This window comes from Tauraco erythrolophus, chromosome 7 (genome assembly GCF_009769465.1).
Source record: "Tauraco erythrolophus isolate bTauEry1 chromosome 7, bTauEry1.pri, whole genome shotgun sequence".
Taxonomy (NCBI): Eukaryota; Metazoa; Chordata; class Aves; order Musophagiformes; family Musophagidae; genus Tauraco; species Tauraco erythrolophus.
The window spans coordinates 20,745,266-20,772,749 of record NC_141471.1 but is presented as its reverse complement, the minus strand read 5'-3'; the positions used below and the strand labels follow the sequence as shown (position 1 = coordinate 20,772,749).

General features: G+C 38.6%; 1 protein-coding gene across 1 annotated transcript; it reads left to right on the top strand.

Moving 5' to 3' along the window:
* Window positions 1-7,372: 7,372 nt before the first annotated feature.
* COMMD3 (COMM domain containing 3) lies at window positions 7,373-27,197 on the top strand. Its single transcript, XM_086614875.1, is given in 12 exon segments — window positions 7,373-7,551; window positions 23,929-24,008; window positions 24,011-24,076; window positions 24,988-25,046; window positions 25,048-25,100; window positions 25,206-25,268; window positions 25,371-25,406; window positions 25,722-25,782; window positions 25,868-25,924; window positions 26,020-26,079; window positions 27,139-27,163; window positions 27,166-27,197. Coding segments are annotated over 12 exon segments (771 nt in total).
* The last annotated feature ends 287 nt before the right edge of the window (window positions 27,198-27,484 follow it).

Here is a 27,484-nt window from a genome sequence, read left to right as displayed (position 1 = left end):
GGCTCAAAGTGTTCTTGGATTGCCTTCTAGAAGAGTTCTGTATGAAAGATGACACAGGGGTCCAAGACCATGGAGAAGCTATCATATCTTAGTTCCTCCAGCTACATTTATTACCAGCCTTCAAAAGATCAGCAGAGGTTTCTAATCCTAGAACTCTATTGCTAAAATGGAGGGATATTATGATACCCCACCATGAAAACACACTGGAATTCCTATGGTTTCGGTTAGCTCCAGAAGAATTCTAACTCTCTCTAACATCTCTGGTGCAAGGAAGCTTCTTCCATTGCTGTTCCCTGGCTGCTCCTTGTGATGCCAGCGGCATCACATGTTGGTGGACTGAACCTGCAATAAAAACCTCTTTCTTGGAGTTATAATAGGAATGGTATACAAGCGATTTGTCTTGTTCCTTATAAGGATTATCTAAGAGATATTCAGAATATCCTTGGTAATACCCAGCAGAGAGAAACTAAAGGATGCATCTCTCTCTCTTTCTCTGTCTCTCGATTATAACCAATTCCTTTCTTCATATGGTCTCAGACAGGGACAGATGTTACAATAATGGGGCCTGGATCAAAAACTAAAAGCAAAACTAAAACTAGATATCGCTCTCCTACAATTGAATGGGAGAGAGAAAAATTGAGGACGTTTATACTTCGATTGAAATAGGGAACAATGTGTTTCCACAACTTTATGATCACTTAGCATAGACAGGAATTCATGTGGGTGCTGGAATATTTAAAGAATAATTAAAAAAAAAAAAAAAAAGAACCTTTAAGTCCTCAAATTAAATATGCCTATCCTAATGTCCAGTCTTGAAAAGTATGAGGTAGAGGAAGAGAAGAGTATGGAGAGTAAAGAAAAGAGAGAGATAAGGGAGAAAAAAGAGAACAAAGGGGAGTGGGAGGGAAACAAAAGGATAACAAAACCCACAGAAAACCAAAAGGAAGTCTGACCTAGCTCGTTTTTCAAACAGGCCATATTCCTGCAGCTTTCAGAGATTCTACAGTGGAAAGGAACCAACACATTTTTGCAGTTTCAACAGCTTGTGGGGAGACTGAAGGCAAAAGGAGAACGCAGAGGGAACTGACCTCTCTCCAGTTGCTCTTGTTCTAATGGATGGTATAATCTCCACTACAGCAAGGGAACAGAGAAGGCACTTAGTGAGTTACTCATGGCTCCCTGTCCCCTCCTCCTCCTCTTGGCCTCCAGCTTCTCAGATCTTTCTATTAAACTTTTAATAGTGGGGACCCCCTCACTCAGGGCAGCACTGCAGTCATTCATTAGTGTCCACCTAGGGAACAAATAACTCTTTAGCTGCACTGTAGGTGTCCAGCTCGCTTTGTGCCTGGAGGGGGATTTGTAATCGAAACAGGGAAGTGCAGGAGCAAAGAGAAAAAATGGGCAATAATAACCCGTGAACTCGCCTTTCATTCAGGTAACACACAAGACACATGTTAATGATTTCAGCTTAAGTACCAGGCAGAGAACTAACTGTACGCTAACCAGGCAGAAACCACCTGCGTGTGCCAATGTAGCAGAGACTTCTTGGAGAAGGGACAACAAGGAGTAGCTTGCTGAATTTGCAGGGAATATGCTTTGTTGTGAACTTTACTGTTCTTCATTTGCAAAGTCCCTTTTCAGACTTTACCTGAATGGATCTAAAATTTTTCTTGGGTCTTGTGTTTTAGCCCATGTGCACAGAGTATTTCTCTAGCTGGATTAGGAGAATCCATGAATATTGAGACAGAAGGCTCTGGGATTTCAGCAGCTATGTTGTCTGATGGGACTAGAATATCAACCAGTTATGTGCTATGTTTGGCAGGACTGCTTCAGACCTCGTGGCCTAGATTGTCTGGACCATTAAGATAATTTGTAAATACAAATTAATTAAAGCATAAACACATAGGAAATGAGTTCTGCTTCCTATAATTTCTGTCCAAATGCATGTGTGTGCAAAACCAATCAAGCAAAACCAATCTTTATCTAAGCACTTTCCGTCATTTGTATCTTTCAGCTTTTTGGTGGCTCCTGGCCACAGCAGGGTGAGGCAGCCGTTTGCCCATCTTGCCAGTACCCTTGGATGAACACACCAGTCTGCAGCGTGTAATAGGTAGAAGACAGCCAGGGAAATACAAGAGAAGAAAGATCTCTTTAACAGAGAAGAGAGGACTGCAAATACCTTCGAGGACAATGTTTCCTTTTTCATCCCTAAATATTTGCAATCAATACAGCTTCAGTATTTCGCAAGCTAATCAATAATGCAGTGACAGTGAAAGAGATGTGAGCGTCTTTTCAGCGGCTACAAACTGGCCATGATGCTTTGATGGCTCCGACCAAGGATTTATCATTTCTTGGATAATCTCCTGCAGAACACTGTGGGGCCTGAGAGTTTAATATACAATATGGCTATAGGAAGGAAACTGAACAGATGACTGCACTTTATCTTAATTCCCTATAGCATCATGTGCTGAGGAAATCAAAGGTAAAACAAAAGCATGACGCATGTCTAAAAGTATGAATTCAGTGTACAAAGGCCATTGGTGGACATTTAATAAAGCTAAGCTGGTCCATAAAAGGTTAGACAGGGCAAGGGTGTTATAAGGAGCCACAATCCTGTTTTGCCATTGTCCTTGTCATGAGGGACTTCAGAGGGACTTTACTATTAGACTATATTATAAACTATTTGAGAGACACGCACATGCTAAAGCTCTCTCCTTTTCCACGTGCATGCGATTCACTGTCTTCAAGAGTACTGCTTCTGCGGATACAATGAGAACAACTTGCCCTTAAATAAAGAATCACACGTGGTACTTAATGAACAAGAACAGAAGAGGTCACATCTCCGAAGTTTAATACGTTTTGTTCAAAATGCAGACCTTGGCCCCTGGCTCAAGTGACCAGAACATTTACTGAGATGTGTTGCTCTTGGGGGAAGGCATCTTCCATTCAGACATCTCTGCTGCTATGCAGGACACTGTTGCTTACACACAGCATAATCCCCTCAGGAAAAGGAAATACAGGCAGTATACGGAAGCATATTCTGACAATACCAAAGTCCTCCTCCTTCTCCTTGAGGCCGTGATGTAGGGTACTGATAATAAGTCCAAGAGCAGCCAGACAACATGTAAAATCTCATCATTTCACCTGCCCAGGAGCCCTCTAGGCCTGAAAGCAATAAATTATTCCTCAGCCACTCTCCTTTCTCACTTTTCTTTCATTACATAAAATACTTTCTTGATTTCCTGCAGCTTGTATTGCAACTATTTAGTACCTCCAAATAATTAGTATACATATATGAAATTCTATTTTAAGAAAAAATGGTATGTTAATACACACTGCAACATATCCCAATTGCCACTGAAGAGACTCCTGACCATCCTGCATTACATGCTACAATTATGTATTTTTCAAAAGAACACAATCCAACATTTTCAGTTTTTGATACAGCCAAGCAGTAATTGTGATATCATTAGCTTTTTCAGTTTTATCAACTACATGTTAATACACTTTACATTTGCTCGATTTGCACAAGTAACTATCTAAGTGTAAATACAAAATATGAAAAACGTATGATCATGTACAGCATATTTTTAAGTCTTATAGCCCTTCCTAATTTTGTCATTACAACATTAACTAGCTTGAAAAAAATCTGCTAACACCCAGAGCACTTTAACAATTGCTTTCCTTACATATTCATGCAATCGGTATTTCCAGATTCTCAGAGGTTTAACCATTTTCTTCTTTGCAATTTATAAAAAAAAACACTCAACACTCTAAAACCCCCAAAACAGGTGTGCCTGAGTCTGTCACTGCACTTGGAAATTTTCAATCTTTTTTAGAAAATTAAGATAATCAACACAATTGTACTGTTAAAATCAGTGAATTCTCAATTAAATTGTCAAGTAACCATAAAAGAGCTCATTTTATGAAATTCTTTCGCTTGTTTTTAACTTAGGATTTTTTAAAGCTTGTTAAAATATTATGCCAAAACCATCAAGCTAAAAACATGTCAAAACGAATGATGATATTAACAACAAAAATTATATTTATAGTCTTTTACAAATCATAATATCCAGTTCAATGACACACAAGCAGATTTACAACAAAACTAGTCTCACAAGACTACAGAACCCTTTAAAAGCAGCATTTCTGCCATCTTCAAAAGACTTTTGCGGCTTGATAGGTACAGATAATTTGTATTTCATACAGCCAATGGTCATTAAAGACACCACCCCTCCCATATTTCTTTTAAATTGCATAAATTGGAAAATTGTTCATTTCCTCTTCCTCCAGCTCTGTTTTCATGTATGATGAATTTAGGAATGTTTTACTGAAAGCGGGCAAGAGATTACGCTACATACAGATATGTCTGCTGAAAACAATTCAATGAATTAAAAATAACTGTGGACTGCAACTGACCTTTTGTATAAACCATATATCTCTATATTTTTGGCATGCCTTAATGATCATTAGAGTTTGGCTCAATGAAAGCGACTGAAGAGTACAATATTTAGCATTTGTTTTATACTATTTACAATCTCAGCGTTCTATTTACAGAGGTTTATGATCCCCATCCTGGAAATCTTATTCAGATGAATAATCCAATCTCGTGTAAGTATTCTGAATGAGAGATGCAGGACTGACTCTTTCATTCCGATATAAAGACAAGATAAACAGGTAGACAAACTATATAGATCAACTTAGGTAGTGGATGCCTCCTTACTGGAGACAATGTGTCTGCTATTTTTACAGGGTTTACAGGCAGATGAGCACAGCAATGTTGAATCCAAAGTCCTGACAAGCTCCAAAAGCTCTGCAGTACTTCTAGTGGAAACACGTTACAATCAGCTCTACACTGCATGTACCCACTCGTCCCCCAAGACAAAAAGTTCACTATCTCCAGCATCACTGTGCACATAAACACATTTTTCAATATTATGCTTTGAATGTTAACGCTAGTCAATAAAAAGATCACAGCTTAGGATATTTTACATACAGGTGGGTTTATCTCTATGAAAAGGGATATATGCAACATAATTTCCATCCTAAGCCCAGTTTTTATCTAGAATTACCATGGAAATGTATGTTTTATTTGTTTTAATATTAAATAAATGGCAAATCACAACTAGGAAAAATACTTCTGTGGCCAGTGACTTTTTTGGTTTTGAAAATTAAATTCTGTAAACACATATCAAGACATTATTCATAAGGATTTTTAAATAACGAATCTTAACAACACATGGGATAAGTATACATATAAAAAACGTGTTAGAAATTATACACATTTCTAGTTCAGAGCAGATGCAATTATTGCCAACATCTTTCTCACTGACACTTTTCAGTTCAAAGGTTTGTGTACAAGGTTTGTGCGCATGTATTTTCTGATATGTTCAGGATCTGGCCTTATAAACGCTCAAGTAAGTCTCTCCAGAGGTATGGTCCCACTCTGCTCCAAAGTTTCTCAGCTTAGTCAAATTGCTTACACATTTGCAGAATGAAGCCCTTGGTACAGATGCAGATACACATGGCTAAATGAGATTTGGCTACTGATTTCAGAACATGGTGTTCTGTATCAGACAAAGCAACAAAGGAAAGGTGACTTGTTCTCCTGTGTGAGCTGTAAATATCAACTGTCACACCACTTAATAGATTTATTTTACTAATAGTATGTATTTAATGTCTCCAATGCAAGTTTCTTTTGAATGATGAAAGGCTGGTAAATTCTTGAAAGATAATAATCAGCAGTGCAGCAGTTCTTTGATGGTCTGTAATTACCCAACTGTCCACTATTTGAACGACAGCAGCAAACTACCACTCACCGTTAGTTTATTTTTATTTATAACTTGTACTTTAGGTAAGAATCCATTAATTACAAGCAAAACAAATTGCTTACTGGAAACACTTCCACAGAGGCTAGGTTTTTTACATGCATTAATCTAGCTGAGACATACATGACATTTTAAATGGAGGTTAAACTGATGTAAATAAATGCAATTATTTGAAAGAAAACAGGATTCAGTCACATTTCTTTCTGCATGAGATTACTGTGCTTTCCCCTGGCGTGTATGGTGAACAAACACCCAACCACAGGAATTCCAGAAGGCTGTGGATTTTAAAACTTCCTACCGACGTGAAATTTGATGATATGGCACTGTACTCTTTCCTTTAATTTTATATGATTTGCCTGAGGTAACATCTTGTGTAATTGTTCTTAAGATAATTACCCGTAGGACCGCTTAAGCTGGAGGGATGGCAAAAGGTTTGAATTTCACAGACTTTTTTGCTTTGCTCATAAAAAGTTACAGGTGAACCCCACGCGCGCCTGAGTCCCGCACACAGAAGCACTGCTGATCCCGATGTGGCGGCAGCGCCATGTCAGCCTTCCCATGCGGGACGTGCCCCGATGGCCACCTTGGGCCTCCCCTGGGCGGAACGCTTTCCTGTCACACCGCGGTCAGCCCGCAGCACACACCAGCACCACCACCCCTTTCCAAGGAATCCTGCCCCCAGCCAGCCCCAGCAACCCACCGCGGCCCCTCGGCGCCTCAACGGCCACCACAGCAGCAGTGCTCCTTCCCACTCTCCTCCACAGCCCCCGTGCTGTGCTGCCCGGCCCACCGCCGCCCTGCCCTGCCTCACACCCACCTCCTGCCTCGGGACCAGACACTCTCCAGCTCCGCTGGTGGTTTTCTCCCACTTCTTTCCTCCAAGTGTCACCTCCACCTGAGAACAGCCACCTCGGCCGCCACCCCGGCGCCTCACAGCCGCCATGTCACTGTGGCTCCTCCACCTCGAGGCCCTCTGCGAGAGATGGCGGCAGACAGCCCCTTCCTCACTCTTCTTCTTCGTCAGCTCCTCGCGCTGAGTGCTGGCCTCTCGCAGCAGACCCCTCCGTCATCACAGTCCTCAGGGGACAGGTGGGCCTTGGGCCGCCGTGGTGGGGACGTGGCGGCTGCTGCCTGGAGACTACGAGAGGCACAGCGAGTCCCGCTGTCGCAGCCTCAAAACCACTGCCTTGGGACGTGAAAGTATTGTGTGCACACCCATGGGTATAGATACACTCTGCATCTGTGCAATACTCTTTCTTTGTATCTTTCTTACAAAAATTTATCAATCTACCAGTAAGCAAAACCTGTCACCGAGAAACACAAAACAAAGTTACCCCGATCTAAGGCCAGAGCCACTGCAAAAGCAATTATTAACCAAAAGGACATGCGAAAATTAATAGCTGCGATCTCGCAACCTTTTATAAAGGATTTATATTTCAAAAGTGGAAGTTATTTGTAAAGCTTTTGTATGTTTTTCTCATACTCTGTGCTGCTTTAGTTATACTATTTCACTATTACTCCATGCAGCTTACTTTAAGATAAAGATGAGTGAAAAATCACCATACGTCAGGAGCGACACTAAGGAGCTGGCGAATTTCCATGCTGCAAGCATTGGGCAGCCCAATCCCGCCTCTGCCGAAGACAAAGAGGGTTTTGCCACCGGTGTTACTGGCAGCAAGATCAAGCTGCCTGTGGCAGCAAGGTTTCGCAAATCATCTAGGTGGTACAATAAAGACTCTGGGACACGGTGATCTCATTGTACCCAGCAGAGACAAAGAAACCCATCCAATTTAATGTACCAAACCATTTCAGACAATATTTTTGCCTTTTGCTGCCACACAGCTCTTCTGGAAATTATTTAAAATAATATATAAATGTGAAATACAAAGTGTCAATTTTACATCCTGCTGATTTCAGCTAAAGTTCTACATAAGGAATAAAAAAGAACATCATAAAATTTAATCAATAATATCAAAATACACAGCCAAATAATTAACTTTCTATGTGCTGACCAGTAGTCTTGATGGTGGTTGTTTCAAACAACACAAATTAGGAGTAAGTGCAAAAGGAACAATCTTTCCTTAATCAAACCAAATGTAGGGACATGATTGGCTTATGACACCTTTAGGGAGGCATTGACTGTTCCTCTTACTTTTGTATAAATGTGGAGGCTTCAGCATGACCCTGTCTTATTTTTGCCCTGTTGGAGAGGTTACCCCGACCGTGGGCGTGCTGTGCTCCCAGAAGCCGTTTCCTACGAGACCACATCTTACATGCATTTGCAGCAGCGTTGCTGTGTAAGGGCTAGTCACAGTCACAGACCGGCCCATATAATCCATTAACGCCACCAGAGATCAATTCCTGGGAGAAGTCTATCCCATTTTTTTAAGACTGACTTTGTCGCCAGCATTGTAAATCTAGCAATAAACTGTTGCGAAACTCTATCCTCTCTCACATTTAAAAGAGCTTTGCAGAAAATGGATCTTGGGGCATAGGGACATGCAGGGACATCTGTCTCCAAACATTTCAAAAAGGAACTTTTCTACCTGGGACTAAGAACACATTTTTGTATTTTTGAATATTTATGTAACTAGTATATTTTTAGACTGTTATTTTTACCATTATTTCGATAAACCATAGCTTTGTATGGTCACTTCCAAGAACATAGTCAGGAATATCTTTGTCATAGTTTCATATTATCATCAGACATACATATTTATAACTCTCCATTTTCTTGAACGCTCCACATAAGTAGATGCTCAGTGCTTGTCATGTTACATGTCTTGCAGATAGTAAGAACAAAAGAAAAACAACAAAGAAACTATAACAAAAGTAATTTTTGAAAATCTAAGCTGAAAGCATAAAAGATAAATGTTCAGGCATTCACTGGTAACAACCACAACTGTGAAGACAGTGAGACTGAGCTATGTTTTGCTTTCCTCATGCTTAGGAATACAATATAATAGATGTCATGTGAATGGGGAGATGATATAAATCTGATATTATTCTTTGTGTAAGTGTATTTTATATTGATAGACTAATTAAAAAAACACTTACCTTTACCTTTACAATAAAGTTCAAGCATGCAAGAACTCTAGTGAGAGACTAACCTTAATTTATTCACCCCAGTCACATGAACCTGGTCAGGGTCACGAACAGTTATATATGCCCTGTCATATGCCACAGGCTCAGTATCTGCTAATTCCAGTGGCTACTGTTACAATATTCAACCACCAAAAGTTTCAGATCAGAAGTTGGAAGTCTGAGACATTTATGAGTGAGAACAGAGGCTCCTAATTTAAAACGTGTGTGACCTCGATATAGCATTTGGGGGTTCAGAATGTTCTTATGTACTTTGCCTAATACTGCAGTTCTGCAATACTCCCTCACTTCCAGTCGTAAAACTGTGGATTGATTTACCTTATCTGTGAATTATTAAGATCTCTGAAAAAAGCAAATTTCCATGACTATTTGAACCAGTAACAGGCAAAATACTTTTCCTTAAAGCAGAAGCACAATACAAAGAACCTGCATCTAACCCTTAATTCCAGTCATAAGTTAGCATTTTTCACAGATGTGTATATTTTTCAGAAAGTACTATAAATCAGAATGATTCTGTACTTGTCAATGATAACCCTGTTTATGTAAAATAATCTTATAACGGGACACCAGAATAATCTATCTTAATCAAAGACAGATTTATATCCATACGGTCCAGTTATTCACAGACTGTAACAAAACCTATAAAAATGTAGATCTGACATCACTGTAAGCCTTGCATACACAATTGCCTACAACAATGAAAAACTATCACCTACTCCTGCTCCCACTGAAATCAGGGACACATTCCCATTTATGTCACTCGCAATTGGAGAGATTAAAAAGAGATTAAAACCAGTGTCCAGCTTTTGAAAACTCCTGAAAAACAGGTATCATATATATTTGACTAATTCTGATCATTCCACAACTTATTGAAAATATAAGTTTTTTATTCATAATTAGCCCAAGGAATTAAAACAAAACTCAGAAAAGTATGAACATGCACAGTATTTTCCATTATTTCTATCATTTCATCCGTAAGTTTTTCCATAATTACAGCTTAGAGTACAAGAATCTAACTCAGAAACCCGGTGAATCTAACAATTTTCATAAGGAAATTACTTAATAAATAAATGGCAGTATGGAATAGAAATGGCAGATCTGTATGCTGATATATTTCATTTTCTCTGATGGGAATTGGGATGCTACTGATGAGCAATATTTGGAGCAAAATCTTTATTTAATCATGTGTACTCTTTCTGAAGCCGAAACTCAGTGCACCGACAATAATGTAACTACAAAAACTGTGTGATCAACTATAATCAAACTTTCAGCCCTTATACAGTCAAAATATCCATTATTTACATGATTATTTTGTCTATAGTTCTCACTCATAATGTTTCAGCAGCTCTTCTCATAGAAGCAATATTAAGAAATGAACTGACAATTAAATCATTAAAGAAACAAAGTAACATATTTTTAACAGTCCGCAAAAGTTTAATGTGGATAACTTACATTACCTACTTGTGTTTTTATGCCAATGTCAACAAAATTTCCAAATAGTAAGGTAAAATCAAGAGCAACTTGAATTCTTTATATGGATTCTGCTTCAGATAAAAACAGTCACATCTTATTCAAAGTATAGAAAACAATAATAAAGTCTTAGTGAGACAGAACAGTGCAATAACTCAAGAGAATTAATGCCATGAGCAGTTTTTCCTCTCTTTTTGACTGCAATGATCAACAAAATAAACGAAGAACAACAAGAGAGAATCAATGCAAAGGCCTAGAGAGTAACTCCCATTTTTTAAACTATTAATTTTGTGCTTGGTGTCAAAGGCAATGACAGTAAGCACTGAATAAATACAAAACTTCTTTGGGATTGCTGTTTTTTTCAAGATGAAAAATGCACTGGCTTGGAATGTTTATTTGAACCAGCTGTATGGTATTACTATAGAGAGTCAGGAAGTTAATATATTCTTTGGAAGCCCAGTATCATAATAAGTTATTCTAGCAACCATAGTAAATGAACAGAGGGCATGCAATGTGATTTGGCAGCCCAAGCGCAGACACTGCGTACACTCCCAAATTCAAGCTACACAGCAGCCAGAAGTTCCCAGCACTGGATCTTGCTCATCATTAGAAGACCGACTGGTAGAAGGAGGGCAGAATCAGAATTAATATCAGCATTTCCTAGTACAAGTGATGGGACTGATCCTCTCTGAAATTAGCAGAACAACATCTTCTGACTGAAATCTCTCATACAACAGGATCAGGCTCATCACGTACTACACCTCTTTTCGTTCATCGCCGTATTTTATTCTGGGCATTTGTTTCCTGTAATTGCTATAGTGCTGGCAATACAGCAACATGTTGTGATACAAAGCACTGGAAAATCAAAGAAATCTCTATTTTGACAGAAATTTCCATGGCAAGCTGATGTGCATGGGTTGTAGGGAAGGAAGGGTATATATTCAGATATTCCAGTTAAGAACAGCCACGAAATCTGTTTATATTCTGAGTCTCTCTCATAAAAGTATTAATGGTGAAATCCTTCATACCACTACAGTCAATCTTTCCGTAACTATTTAATAGCTATGCTGAGACAAATCAAATTATTCTCATAATCAGGGATAAAATACAACACATTTTGCAATCTATCAAGTAGAAGATCACTTACTTGTACTATTAGCATCTAAAGATGAACTGCCATGCTTCAGTAATGTTAATTTTATGACATGAAGTTTAAAGCAAATTAATTTAATGTTAGTGCTGAATTTCAAGGCTAGGTGTATATTTTTATGGTGCGACAATACAGGAATGTAAGTTATGACACTGCAACATCTAGGAATAAGAGAGTAAGTTAAAGTTACCATAACAGATGTTTTGATTTTAAGTTTGCATTCCCTTACTCTGTCTAATGTTGTCACAATCTTCTGGTTGCCTAAATATGGATTATTGTTATCAGCCATATCCCATCGTCCTTAGGCAACCTTCCCAAAAGGGAAAGGGGGATTTTCTTTGAGTGACAGATGCAGAATAGTGACAGATGCAGAATTCACCATTTTTTATCCTCCGTCTGCCATGTAAAATACAATGCGGGAACAGTTCTGGAACACCTTTTGTTTGTAGACAAGGACAAAAGCCTCTTCCAGAAAACACAACTTTTACCTAACTTTTTTGCCTTCATAGAGCAATATAGATGTTAAAAATTAACTGAAATCTTAGAATGTGTAAAGAATTTGAATTTATTTATGCTTTAAAATGGTTTATGCTTTAAGCTACTATATCTTCACTTTCTTTGAATTACATAAACAATTTATTTTCCAAAATATGAGTGGACACATATAATAATTTAGTTAATTTAAGTAGTCTGTCCATTAAACATAGAAGAATACAAAACCAAGTTATTCACTGGTGTAATTGGCACAGCTACATAGATCCCAACAGGGCTTTACCGGCTTGTGCTAGGAGATACTTTTGCCCGTAATATTAGTCTAATACATTGTCCTGTAAATAATAGATTAAGTGAACAAGTACTCCAGTATGTGCTTACATTTTAAAGCACATATTATCTACTTGATATAACAACTCTTTTTAAGTTAATTGGGTATTTTACTATACTCACAGACTATTTAAAAACTGTGCCAGATAACACTCTTTTGGGTCTAGTATGGAATATTTTAAATTCTGCCTTTTTTTCCTCCAGAGGACTGTAATGTAATGATATTATATCAATTTAAATAATTAAGTTAGATTACCGCCATAAAATGCATGCGTGACTCCATTTCTATATGCAAAATCTTTATGGCATTTTTCCAGTAGAATGTGGCACGGTGATCCTAGTGAAGTGAGTGCATGGTGGGAAGCACACAGCAGGATGCTACCTCCAAGCCGAAGCAGCATAACTCACCCAGCCTATTCAGCTCTATAACTTTCATGGCGTGAACATCTTTCAGCATTGGGAAGTCCCAACACCAGCAAAACTAACAGGTTGCTCAACCCCAGCACTGTTCCTTTCTCTTCTGACTCCTGTTTGTCATAGCCACATTCAAGAAATCTTGGACTTTCTGCCAAATGATGGTCTCCAGTTTTACCCTGCCCCGAGAGATGCAGGGGAAATCAAACCAATCCTACTAGTAACTGGGTTTTTTTTGCACTTAGGGTCGGGCCAGTGGCTGGGAAATGAAGGTCACAGTGAAACAGGGCAGAGGGAAAAGGTTTCTGACAGTTTTCCCTGACACTGGGAGAACTCCACAGATGAATGCACTCTTTTCAGTCTCATCATACAGCACAAGAGAGAAAATCCTACCATAGAACCTCCCAGGGTTTCCAGCTTCTCAGATGGTCTTTGCCTCAGAGAGGATGCCTTGACAGGAACAGATGTGATAACAAATGACCTTTAGAATTGCACCCTGAGAGCTGTTGACCGTTTCCTGAGAGCTGTTCATCCTCCTGAGCTCCTGGCTTTAGTTTGGAAACGTTGAGATCCTGACAACTAAAAAGAGTCAACAACAAGAAAAAGAAAAATAGAGGAAAAGACTTACAACCAAAAGAAAGTGGGGGCAAAACCAGAGTACATACATATTTTAAGAGTCGTCTTCTGCTTTTAAAGATAAAAATAGCAAATCTAAATGCAATGCCAAAACTCAGTGTTATCTTCATTCCCAAATCAAGGAAAAATATCTGAGATGAACAAAAGTCTATCAAATGATAATACAACAAAATTGGGTTCAAAGCTATTTAATTTTTATTCCAATCCAAATTACACCAAATGTGTAATATTAGATAACCTAATTCTTGTATATTCCTGGGAGTGTGCTCAGATTTGCTGTACAAAGCCATCTTTCCCAATGACAGCTCACAGCGTAGGTGGTGCACACAGAAAGCAGCGCAGCTCAGGGAGTCCAGAGGAGAGGCTGTGGAAGCAGATGTGCGTCCACAGGCATGAGAGAGGAAGATGGGAGATTGTTTGCTCCTCTTGGACTTTACCAACTACAGTGAAAACTTTCTCAGCACCGACTTCTTGTAAAGCTCCTTGAAATCAAGACTATGACCATATCCCACGACTAGCATGGAGCAAAAGTCACATTTCACCCATATGCTCACTTAGGTTTATGTTGATGACTTCAGGCTGTCTCAACTAAGTCTTCTCAGAGAGAAAAAAAGGCTGAAAGAATAACAACACTCACTGGCATTCCATTTTTAAGGCAAGTTTGGAAAAAAAGCTGGCCCTGCTAATACAATGATATGCTACATCTCATTCATTGCCTGTGAGAGGCAGAGAAGAGAAAAAGGGGAGGGGGGAAGCAGGAGACAGAATGAGACAGAAAGCAGAAGCAGAAACAAAGATGCAGCATCTGGAGACAAAACGAAGGGAGGGATGACATCGGGGAATGTGCAGAAGATGCCTCTTTCTATATTTGTTAAAACTAAACATGCACACAAACTATAAAGCTGAAATTAAAAGCACAGGCAGGCTTTTTCCATTTTATCCTTTGAAGCAGTGAAATTATTTTCTCTATGATTTTTTTCCCTGTCAATTCCCATCCTTTCCTTGCAATGCCTTCTCCTTTCTCTTCTTTTCTGCTTTTTCTTTTCAATACCATCTTGCTTTGTTCCTTTTTCTTTTCTGCTGTCTGCTTCTTTCTTCCTCTTCCTTTCTTCTCTTGCTCTCCCTTGTCTTTTTTGTCCTTCTCTTGCTCTCCCATGCGTTCTCTGAGCACATGAAGAACATGAGCATAAACAGTGGAAAAAGCATTTTTTTCCCCGATGTTCCTTTTCTATCCCCATGTGGTTTTGACTGCTGTAGCCCTGTTAGGTATTAAATACACATGGGGAAGCCACTTGTATTCCCATGTGTTTTAGAACTATCTACAGTAGCACACTGCAGGAAAAACATGTGGGAAGGGAATGTGCCGGAAAAGTTGCTTGTACTCCCTCCAACACGTGGGCCCATTTAACAAGGTCAAGGGACAAGTGTGGCTCACAGGCATTAGTTTGACCGGTCCTATAAAAAGGATCATGCATTCTTCTTTCTTTTACCTGCACACACTCTGCAGTTAATCACTCACCCAATACAGCTTACAGAGTTTCAATTGATCTACTTTTATTTTCAGGCTAGATGATCAGCTCAACGTATTTTAGGAACAGATTATTCTATCTTTTTTCCTGATTTGACAATTCCAAGATAATGAAGGATACAAGTGTAACAAGAAATCTTTTTTTTTTTCCCCTTTGTCTTCCCTCCTGCATGAGAGCATCATGCACGCTGCGATTGAGCAGACAAAGGTATGCCTGTTAAGCTGGCTGGCTGTTCCTAAGGCAGATACTTTTTGCCAAGGGTTCCTTCTGAACTTTCCTGCTACAAGACCAAATTCACACAAAATGTCTGTGAACTGTTGGTTCATGTTATGCACATTTTGACACCTTTCAGCTGGCTTTCACAGATTTTCAAAGCACCTGTTCCAATACAACCTGTCTTTTTGGCAGCAACCAGTACCAGTAAGCCCCTGATTTTCTTTTCTCCTTCACTCAACCATTTCTAACAATGTACATGTCAAAAATATAATGAAGTGAAAGGAGGCAAATGCTGTCCAGCTCTCCTAGATGTCGGACCACACTTCCTGCAGAAAAAAAAATTCTTTTCATTGTTACACAGAGTAACTAAACTGTTCTTGCCTGTCTCTCATTTCTTAGGGGAAAGGTCCAGCTAACTTACAAGTGGGCTGTTTGCCATGTAAACAGATGGGCATGGGGTTCGACAGCCAAGAAATGATGGATCAAATTTTGAAATTTGTTGCTTACTCTCCACTCCAATAGTTCCTAATTGGCCTCAATGGAACTGTATCGCTATAAAAATGGTATAATGGCAACAACATTTGAGTGAGCAAACACATACCCCATCTAGGTGCTGCGAGCAGGCTTCTTGCTGGCAAAATCAGAATGACGCTGTCAGTGCATGTCTGACGTAGCTCTCTAAGGTTAACATGTTCCTCCCTAAGCATATAGTGGAGCTGAAGGGGAGTATCTAATGCTTATTTTGAATGACGGTCTAAGAAAAAGTCTTTTGTCTGAAAAGATCTTTTTAATAAATATAACCTTTTAAACAAAGAATGGCTTTACTCATGTCTTATAATACACATAAGGCAAGAAGAGGTAAGAGGTTTTTCCAGTCATGCACTGATCATAATATATTGTCTAAAATTGTTATTGCCTGTATAACAAATATTTTTCATGATTTAACATAGCAAATTGTGCAAATTTAAATTATATTTGACTGCCACTAATAAATTCAGAAAATAAACTTTGTTTTAGAAGATTGTTTCCCATCTTTCTAAGTGCTGCTATGGCAGCATACATTCACTTCAAATTCCCGTGCACTCAGTGAAAATATAGGATGTGAAAACAATGTAGATTTATCCTTGCATCTCATTGATGCACTTTTTACTTCTAAATTTTTATCATCAGCAATTTAAATTATTGAAGAAAAATTGTTCACTTACCTACAAAATACAGGTTTCTTATACTTCTTCATATTGGTTGTACATAGCTTTGTAATTTTAACTCTGTATTTCTCTTATCATTTTGACTATATAAACACTGTATTCTGTTAACTAACATCAGCAGTTGCAAGCCAAGATCTTAATATTTTGTTTATACTGTAATGGGAATTTCTTGCCTTGTATCTCTTTCTTGTATACATTTTGACAGGTTATTGATGCATTCGCAAAAATACTTGAAGAGTTCTATAAGTGCACCAGTAAGAAATTATTGTGATCATAATTAGTGTTACCTTTAGAATATTTTAAATAAAATGGCACATATAATAAAAGGAGATAAAATATTTTATAAGCATTTACACAACACATCTCAGGGAAAAAACACATTTTCCCAGAGTCTTTTCCAATTTTTCTCCACCACCTCAGGCCCAGTGCTATTTGGTATGGGCAGATTAGGGTAGCTGATGATTCCTATTGATTTGAATGTTGTGCTAGGAAGCCTAAATCCCCAAGAGCAATAGAATCTCCCCTATCACTATCCTACTGCTTATTGACCTAATTCACTAACCAACCATCAGGGTTTTCTCTCACAACAAATAAATCTTGCATGAAACAGGCAGTACATGGATGTTCGTAGTTTCAGTGGTGTTGCCAATGAAATAAAATTAGTCACCAAAGTATTCCTCTTTGTTTTCTCAAATTGACCATGTCATTTGCCATTTAAAAATGGGCAGAAACCACAACTGTATTTTTGTATCAAAACTATCTCTACAAGCTGAAATAAACTTGACTAATATAAACAAGCTATTATTCAGCATATGTAAAATTCTGTGTATTTCAATGCTCTGATTTGCCTGTAAGCTATCGCTGAAACGGCTGCCAAACAGGTCTAACGGTTGCAGCATTATAGCCACTAATTGAGATACTACTTAGACCCGGTGTGTTTACTGCTCAAAATTCTGATAATTAGTAATCTTCCTCTTTCATTAATTGAGCCAAAGAAATGGAGAAGGAGCCAGGGTTTGTTACGTTATTCGAGTCTCATAGGGTAGTCTTTTCAACTAAAACTTTTAACTTGGATTCTGCAGATGCCCGCATCTGAACTTCACTCTCAGTGATTTTACTGGGTTGAATAACACATTCGTTTATATGTAAAAAACAGGAATCTAAATTTAGTGGCTGTGTAAAACATGGTCATCATTAGATATGAAGTATGTTCACCAAAAGAGAATACAAAAAATACACTATATTAAAAAAAAAAAACAACAACTCCATTTTACTTGACAGGTAGACCTGTTTCAAAGAGGCCTAATTGTGCTCCCAGTAAAGTTAATTAGAGCAACAGCAAGGTCCTAAATTACTAGTCCTCTCATCAATACCAAGTTAAGCTTTTATCAATGTAATTTGAAGCAGTATTAAAAGCGATAAATGCTAATTTATAATTGTTGATATTATCAAAGCAAGATCATTTGCAACCATACGTAACTGTGCCAGATTTTATCACACTATAAAGGTTAACATAAGTGTTACAAGAAACATCAATGAGCTACGCACACTACGTTTGCTTTTGGTTAGATAAGTATGCTTTGTAGTAGTTGATATTCCCTCTAGATAATGGATATGGGCCAGATTCTCTGCTGACACAAAGCAATATAAGTAATTTGAAGGCAGATATGCTGATTTACACTAGCGGCAGGTCTAGCCCTAATATCTTTAGATGCAATAAACCATCTTAAATAAGTCTGTTTCCTAACTATTACTCAGCCATTCCTCACTAGTGCCAAAAGGGAACTGCAAATGCCAAGGTCTGCAGGATTTTATTTATCAAAGCTTCTTCTAAGACATTTATCATTTTGGCATGCAAGCTTTGCTTTATGATCAGAATCAAACATTTTCATGAAACAGCAGGGTTAATTCTAGCAAAAATGTCATGTAGTGCTTGTTCTTGCTGTAATATCTTCCAACTAATTTTTTAAATGAAAATTGCATATTATATTATCTACCGTATAGATTTAGATACTTTTGGTTGGTACTGCTGAACTGTATAAAGATAATTTAAAATGTTATACCATGCATCTCTTTAAATACTGGGTTACTGATAGCTCATTGTTTGTATTTCTGTATTTATCTATCTTGATAAGAAGCTAACTAAGTGCAGAGCTAAGAAAATCACATATCTGTTTGTTATATAAATAAAAAATTATTTTACCAATTAGGTGCTATGCTAAATAACATTTTAGTGTCCTGACATTAAACATCTGGAGACAAATAGTACCTAAAACATACAGCCTAATTTTCCTTTGAGGTTTATCTATTTTTACTTACATTTGCTGGATGTCAGCTTATAATAATTACTCTTCTATACACATCTCTAGCACTAATGTGACAGACTGTGAATGCTTCTTGACAATAGAGCATAATATCCTCCTTACAGACTTCCAACAGCAAGCTACGATCTTACCATTGAGTGTATAAACATGCAAAAAGGCTTACTTAAAACATTGACAAATTTCAAATGTATTTGGTTTACTGTTTAAAAGCACATACAGATTAGACATTTCTCAATAAATATAAAAAATAGGGCTAAATGTAATGAACTTTGGGTACTACGTGGCCTCTGTATCTGTGTGCTGCCTGAGCAGCATGAACAGTAGCTACAGCTTTGAAATATCTGTAAATGATGTCAGGTCATTTGAAAAGTAGCAAAAATTTCCATTTAAAAATCTACTACAAATAAATGTTGCTTAGAAAGAGAGAATATCAATATAACCACTAAAAAGCACTTCCTAGCATTTCTGTGAGTATGACAAACTATGTTCATCTGTGACACAGGAGTAGACATGGAATTACAGTAGTAGTTCCACTAAAGGAATCTTTGCATTTCTCCATCCGACATTAAAGGCAGCACCTTTTATATAGGCCTCAGTTATAAATCCCCACAAATTTAGCCAGAGACACTAGAGTTTTATCTTAAGAAAGAGCAAACACATTATGAACTATATGGCTTTATTTCTCTGTGAGAGAAAGAGAATTACTGAAAATTCAGTAAATACAGGACTTGCACTTAATTAGAAGGACTTTAAACACACAAAAAGACAAAGCTGCTATCCTGAAGGCTATACTATCTAGTACATCACAGTGACGCTTGCTCACATGTCTCAATCCTTACATCCTTTTATTACTCAGTTTTTTATATGACCTTAGACATGGAGTGCACAAATTCTCCCTGTGATTTTTTTTTTATTTGACAAGAAATAATAAAATATAAATCCAAATATTTTTTTTAGAGTTTTGGTCTGATATATGTTTTAGTAAAATAAGGGGAAAATGGAACTTTCATAACATGTAAGATTTTCCCAAACTCTTAGAAATCAGAGGAGTGATGATGTTTTAAACAAGTGGTACCTCTCTGGCTACCTCTATTCCTGAGTACTTAAATAAAGACTGAAATATTAATAGCTTAAAAGTGTATAATTTAAATGTGGGAGCTCTAAGTTTGTTGGTTTGTTCTGTAGGGTTTTTTTTTACAGTCTAAGAATATGTGGTTCTTTTCACATATGAGGGGAAAATCAGAAGATTCTAAGTTTTGAAAAATAGAAGCTAAAAACAAGTCAGAATAAAGCTAATCGAAAAGTAATAGATAAGTCCTTCTTCTTTTCTAATAAATCAACATCACTTAATTTCAAAAATACTGCCTAGTAGCAAAAATGTTTTTTGAGTTAAACTTAGAATAAAAAATATTAAATGCTTGATCAAAAATTTATTCAGCTACTATGTTTTACTTTACCAAAATAAATCAAATGCTTTTGAATATTTAATTAAATAGCTAATTTCCACTGTTAATCAGAAATATTTGTGAGCAAATGAAGTATGTTTTATTGAATAGTCCTTGTCTGTAGCCATACAATGCATTTATTGAAATTAATACATACAAAAAAAATTCTGGAAGTATAAAATATTTGTTAAATGTGTGACAAGTACTGCACTTTCACCAGCTATGAGACTCTCTACAATCAATCGTACCAAATAAATAATCCACGTAATGGCTTGGTTCCAGTCAGTATTTTATTTATTGTATTGCACTTTTGTGCCTGTGACATTAGAGAAATTTTCCTGGGCCTTTCGGCGTATGCAGACTCCTTTTCTTTGATGCTATGATCAAGTAAGTGACTGATACATGAGTATCACTTTTCTTCTTCAGATATGAATCCAGCAAGAAATAAATTCCATAGAAAATAGTTACTTATTCTTTACTGTTCTTATCTGCTTCAAACATTTTATTCAGTAAAATATATTTTATAATAAAGAAGACTCAGCACTGGCTTTAAAAAAAATTCTAGAGGCATTCCATTAGTGTGTGGATGAAATGCTTGGAAGTCAGTGATAATTTTGCAGAAAACTGACGCTAGAATATAATCTTAAATTACTATCTCTTAACTCTGTGAAAAGTAATACGCAGAAAAAAAAAAATGCTAATCTGAGACTTTTCAGAAATACTTATGTCAACTCTTAAATTTTATGAATTAGTCCTCTGGACACACTAAGTGATTTCCCTTCGTTTTGAACAGTTGCATTATTTTGTTTTGACTAACAAAGCGCAAGCTGTAAAAAATACTAGCCTGCATAGACTGAGGTAATTTGTTTCCCTGATTAATTAATATTTGAGTATTAATGCATTTCCTTCTTCATTTCTTTATTGAATATACAGTTGACCTTCTTGGAAATTGTAATGAGCAGGGGTTTAAAATGTGTACACACTATGCACACGTAGTAAAATCTGATAGCAGTTTGACAGTCTGAATCCATCTCATCCTTTTTGGAAGGAAAAAGAAAGAAAAAACATCAGGATGAGAGGTGAGGTAGGGAAAATGAAAATATAAATTTTGTGATGAAAACTAGTTAAACTTACATGCACTACATAATCTCGCAATGAATCTTTAGCAGTTGTCTTGCCTTTAAAGCTAGATTTAATTTATAGATTTCAATATGCTAAAAACAATAAGGAGGTACTGAAGAATACATTTCTATAAAGTGTGACCACGTCATATGTGTACATTTCTAAATTTTTTTTGGGGGGGTGACTATCCTTTTTTATAGCCTCGGTCTCTTTAACTTTGTAATTCTACAGCTCAGAGCTTTGTTCTCTCCTCCATTTTATGGTTTTTCCTCTCCTCCATTTTATACTCTCTTTTCTCAGATATCGTGTCTATATTTGACAACCATACCAAAAGATAGAGAAAACCTTATTTGGCAACCCACCTGCCTCTTGCCATGCCTTTCTTGTTTCTGGCAAAATAAAAATTATCAAGACTTCTGCCAGTCAGAGCTCTGAAGCTCTAAAGTTCATCAATCAGTGCTGTTAATTTTTATGCCAAAGTATCAGGCCAGTGATATTACTTCAGATCACACACCAAAACTCCAAGCATTCGTTCTTCACGGTATCACGAGGCCTAATAGTGCACACACGCGGTGTGTTAGAATTAAGGGCACAAACCTGCAGCCAGTGTGATTCTCCTTCGGACCTCCACTTGGGCATAACTGAGACCTGAGTACACAAACGCATGCTTTTACAACACAGTGACCAGACAACCTGCAGTGCCAGGAAACTGGGAAGGTAAAATCACCTGATCACCCATGCTCTGCATCCCTACTGAAGGAGACGCACGTGCTGCCAAGTGGGCAGCTGGGTTTGCATAAATGAACTATATTAATACCACAAAAAGGAAAAAAGGAAAAAAAAATCCAGTGATGATCTCACATGTAGTGTGATTCAAATAATACAAAACGGAACGCAGTGAGATGTGATAAAGGCTAATCGTACTGTTCTTACTGCGGTAAAACTTGAAATCGGCCTCCAAAGCCAGACTGAGCTCTTAAACGACTGATTGTAATTAGTGAGAGCTGTGGATCCAGATACAAAATTCTAACAGCTTTTTGATTAAATCAGCTACCAGTCAATTACTGTGAATAGTTCAGATGAAATGAAATGTGTTCCTTCAGCACTCTTTCCTAGTAAGAAGTCCGGTCCTCTGACAGCACTGTCAACCTGTAAATGGATTGCAGCACAGGTCGGCAGATGATCAAAAGAACAGACTATACTCACCATTTTAAACTAAGTTACTCTGGAATATTATACTTTATATGTACTGCTATCTGACCTGCTCTTATTAGCAACACTATTTAAGACAAGTAACATTAAAAATTTAAGGGAAAATGCTCTGCTCTGTTTTTTCAATTATTTTACATACTTGGCAAGAATTTGCAAAGTCGGTTGGTTTTGTACTTTGTATTGTGTGACGTGTATCTGTACCAGGGAAAAAAAGGTCTATCTTTTTGACATTATATAGACGCTGTTTTAAAATCGTGAATCTGGCAGAGGCCTTCATCTTGTACTCATTTTTTTTTAGGCTTAGCAGCTTTCAACATTGAATTTCCCCTTAAGAAACGTTTGGCAGAAAAGTTTGTTCAATAAAGGCGGCCAGATTATGCAGTCGTGTTCTTGTCCATCCAGAATGGCCACCAGCAAAGAAAAAGGTGATATCTAAAGCATTTCACATACTTCAACTCCAAAGGTTGTATACATTGTCATTCGTGTGACATAGTAAGGCCTTTACCTATGTTTTGTTAGATCAGTCCTAATCTGGTCCTTAGCTGAGATAGAGACATACGCCATTTTGTTGTCTACTTGCAAAAAATTAAGATTTTTTGAGGACTATGGCAACATTTCAACACATAAAAAATCAAAAGGCAATGTGAGGTTAATGCCTCACACTAGGAATTATTAGCTTAACATGGAGATGGGTTTAGATAGCATTTGTACGTCGTTACTAAATCACCAGTGAAGGCTGTATTGTCTATCTGTCAGTATTTTATGTATGTCCAAATGTGCAAAGCCTTTACCAAAATGCTACCGCCATCTCAGTGACAAAGTTACTTTGGTTCTAAGCTCACATTTCACCTGGCCATAACCATAGGTTAAAAAAACACGTGGTTTGATATGCAGATCTATAACCATAGGGGGGAAAAAAACATACTTTGTAATACCCATATCTAAAGTAGACATTTCAGAAGCAAAATAACTTACAGGGAGAAGGGGTAGGACTCTATTCCTGATGTTTTAAGTTCGCAGGCGGCAGGTCTGCAGAAACGCACAGGTGGAATTTGTGGACTTTAAAGCCTCGTGCCGATATATGCACTTTAAGATATACTGAGATATAAGCACTTCAGGGACTAACGAGATACAACACTTTTAAGATTATTAAGAAATAAAACTGAAATACACCCAATAAACCCTTGCTGTGCCAAGCGCCGCATCCTTCCCCAAATTCGCCCCAAGCCAGCATCACCTCCCACCGCAAACCCCAAAGACCGAGCGGGGGGAGGATGTATTCCCCCACCCGCGGCTAAGATGCGCGTGGGGCGGGACGAGGCGCCGCTCGACGAGGGCTCCGCCGAGCGGCACCTCCTCCCGCCTCCGCCCCCCCGCCCGCCCCACAGCGGCGGCTCCGCCTCGTCGCGGCGATCAGCTTGCGCGCGCGTCACGTGGGCGCGTGTCGAAGGTCACGGCGCCCACAATGGAGCTTGTCGGCGTACGCGCAGGGCGGGTGGCGGCTGCTGGGCGACCCCCGCCGCTTCCCCCGTCGCCTTACGCCGCTCTCCTCCGCGCCGCTTTCCGCAGCCTCCTCGACCACCCCCGTGCCGGGCTGGGTAAGGCGCGCGGAGCGGCGGCGCGAGGGCGGTGAGGGCCGCGCTGCTCCGCGGAGCGCGCAAGCGGGCGCCGTGCTCCTTCCTCCGCGGGTGCCCGTGATGCAGTGCCCGGCGTCTGCCCCCACCCCTCCGCGCACACACACCGGGCGGCTCCCACCCGCAGCGTCGCCCGTGGACGGCTCCATGGTGCCGCTGCGCGGGGTGTCGTCGCTAATGCGCGCCTGCTTCAGTAAAGCTTAAACACGTCGGAAATAGGGGATGGGGATACGGCCCGGGACGGGGTCCCCCCCGCGCGTCCGTGTCGGCGTGGCGGAGCACGGAGGCCGTTTTCCCCGGCCGCTTCAGTGCGACCGTGTTTTTTTTTTTCGCGCGTGGACGCGTCCTGAGGCAACCCCGGCGGGAGAGTGTACGGCCGCGTAATCGGTGTTGTGGCGTTAACGACGAGACCGCCTCCGCGCACCGGGGGAGGCCGCCGGTGCCGGCCGGGGGCGGCGGGGCAGCCCCCGGTCGCCCGCCTGGCCGGTGGCTCCGACTCCGCTCCTCGCCTTTGCGACAGGCTTCTGAGAAGCGCGGATGGGGCTGCAGAGGAAATTGAGGATTTCCTTCTTTTTTTTTTTTTTTTTTCTCCCCCCCCCTCCCCCCTTATTTTAATGGCAGGAGGTGGAGAAGCAGCGGGGCGTGCATCGCCGGACAGCCCAGCCTGGTACGGCTTCCACCAGCCCTTGCTTCAGCCCCTCTCCTCCTCCTCACACCTTGCCTGCTTGCTCCCTCCTTTCTCTCTAGAACACCAAATGTGATTAATTTTGAAGTTTTTGTGGGGAAGATACCGCTCAAAGGGCGAGCAGCAGCTCTTGGTACCATGTGCTGGGATTTGGCAAAGAAGCGTGTCATCAGTAATTCATTTATTTTAGACGATCCAGACCTGAAAGATATTGACCCTACAGTACTAAAACATTGCCATGCTGCGGCTTGCAACGTGTATTCTGGAGGCAGGAAAGCACAAAGCCGACATAGCTGCTATAAGGTACTAATACTGCAAAACTACCCCATTTCTCTAGTGGTTGTTACTTCCAACTGTACTGCTGAGTTAACGTTAACAGAAAACTAATAAATTCTTTTTTCCCTGTAGCACATGTCTCGAGGACTGTAAACTGGACAAAGAGAGAATAGAACAATTTTGCACAGAATATCAGGTTTTTAAACCAATTTTAACATATTTCTGTTTTCTTTCTCTCATAGGAATTTATTGAATCTAGCAATTTTTTTCTTTTTTTTTTTTTTTCTTCCCCCCTCCAGAAAACAAGGATGCATTGCAAATCCTATTGGGAAGGTAGGTCAATCAGTCAGCACAGATATTTAGTTTCAATTATAGCTACTTTGAAACTGTCCTGGAAAACAGCTATGCATACTTCAGGTAATTAAAGTAAAAATATTATTCCATTTTTTAAAATGTAAATTTTTAACAAGCTTTAGAACACAGCTGTTGAAACTTACCTTTCTCCTTTCTGAATTCTACTCTTAAGAAACTTTTTTAACTTTTCAACAAGCATTACAGAGATCATGAAAAAGTTCTTTGTTGATGGACAATTTGAGAAAATGACGTTTTGTTTTAGTGTAGGGAACTTGTAACTGTTGTGTCTTTCAGCATAGGGAGATCTCCTCTCCATATAACTGATGTGTCTTGGCGCTTGGAATATCAAATCAAGGTAATTTTAACACATCAGGGTGTTTCTTTAGTCTGTTTCAGTGCTGAGATCTGACTTTTTCCTCTGCTCTTTGTTTCTAATTTAGAGCAATCAACTTCATAAAACTTATCAGCCTTCCTACTTGGTGACCTTAAATGTAGAGGTACTGTACTCCCAGCACCCTCAGAGGAAAAAATGAAATTCCACAATATTTTCTTTAATAAAATAAACATCGTTGGGTTTTTTTTTTTCTTTCAGAACAGTGATTCAGGATCACACCCAGATGTTAGTTTTAGTTGTACGATGGAGCAATTACAGGTACTTCTTTCCTTCATCATTGTTTCTGTGCTTGGCTCCAGCTGTGGATGTAAATGTTTTTAACAATTTGCCAATCAAAATGAAATCATGTATACTGTTTAAAAAGATTAAAAATCCAAGACTGGGAGGGCAGGAGAGAATCTTCTGTAAAAATTATCTGAGTGTAGATTTCCTGTCTTCTCAAACAAAGTTACAAAGTAACTGATTTTAGTTGCATGGGGAGTGTTTTACATACTTGCATAAATATTTTGTCTGTTTTCATAACTGTGTTTTATATATATGTATGGGAAGAAATATGTCATTTTTCTGAAACTCTGATTTCCCATGCTTTAGAGAAATTATTAAAGAAGCTGGTTTAATGATTTAAATGTGTCATGATTAAAAATAGAGAACGAACTGAAGGCTCTTCAGTGGTGTTAATGACATGTAAGAAATGTACTGAAACAAACGTTGATCTTTGTTTAGCGATTTAAATGTGTAACTGAACAATAGAGGTATTGTAATGCTTGGAAGTGACCAAACTGGAGGATTGAGAAGAGGGGTTGGGGGAGAGGAAAAGGAAGATATTACAACTTCAGGTTTACACCTCTCCTTTTTTAACATGTGTCTCAAAAGTCCTTTTCTTACTAATGACTTTTTTAATCGGTTTGCTGACTTAGTTAAATCCAACGTGCTTTGGCTGGAGAATGGTCCTAGTACAAAATTACACTCAAAGTATTTTCAGAATTTTAGAAATGTATATGGTACTTCAAAGCCTAGAGCGAATGTCAGCATTAGCCATCGTAACGGTACCAATAAAATATATGTGCAAAGAGGAGTGATCTATTCTAGTAGATAATGTACGTTCAAAGGTGTTTTCCTTCAGTTCACACTTTTCTTACTACGTTGTAAAATAAGGAGCTATTTAATTACTTGCTGGCATTGTTGATCAGTTGCAACATTTCTTTGTGCCAGAAGGTGCTGGTTTCCCTTGCCTCTCTCTCTAAAAAAAAAAATTATGTTCCTCTAGCTGACCTTTTAAAAAATACGTTTATTCTGAGACAGTATTTAATCTCTTAGGATTTAGTTGGAAAACTAAAAGATGCTGCAAAAGTCTAGAAAGAGCGACTCAGATGTGATTGAAGGAAGGTGTCAGCCTGCTGAGCTGAAGTACCCTGATTCCTAAGAGTGTCTTCTAAATGACAAATGCCTTTCATCTCTTGATGCAAACTGTTCTTTTTTTTTTTAAGTCTGTGGATGCGACTTAAGTAACTTTTTTTTTTATGACCGCACTTGGTATTCCTTGCTCGTGTCATTTTTTTTTAATTAACTCTTGTTAAACATTTGCTTAACTGCCGTGTCTTCAAAGCATTCCTTCTGTTTATTTTCTGTATTTTTAAAATTGTCACTGATTATTTTTGTGTTA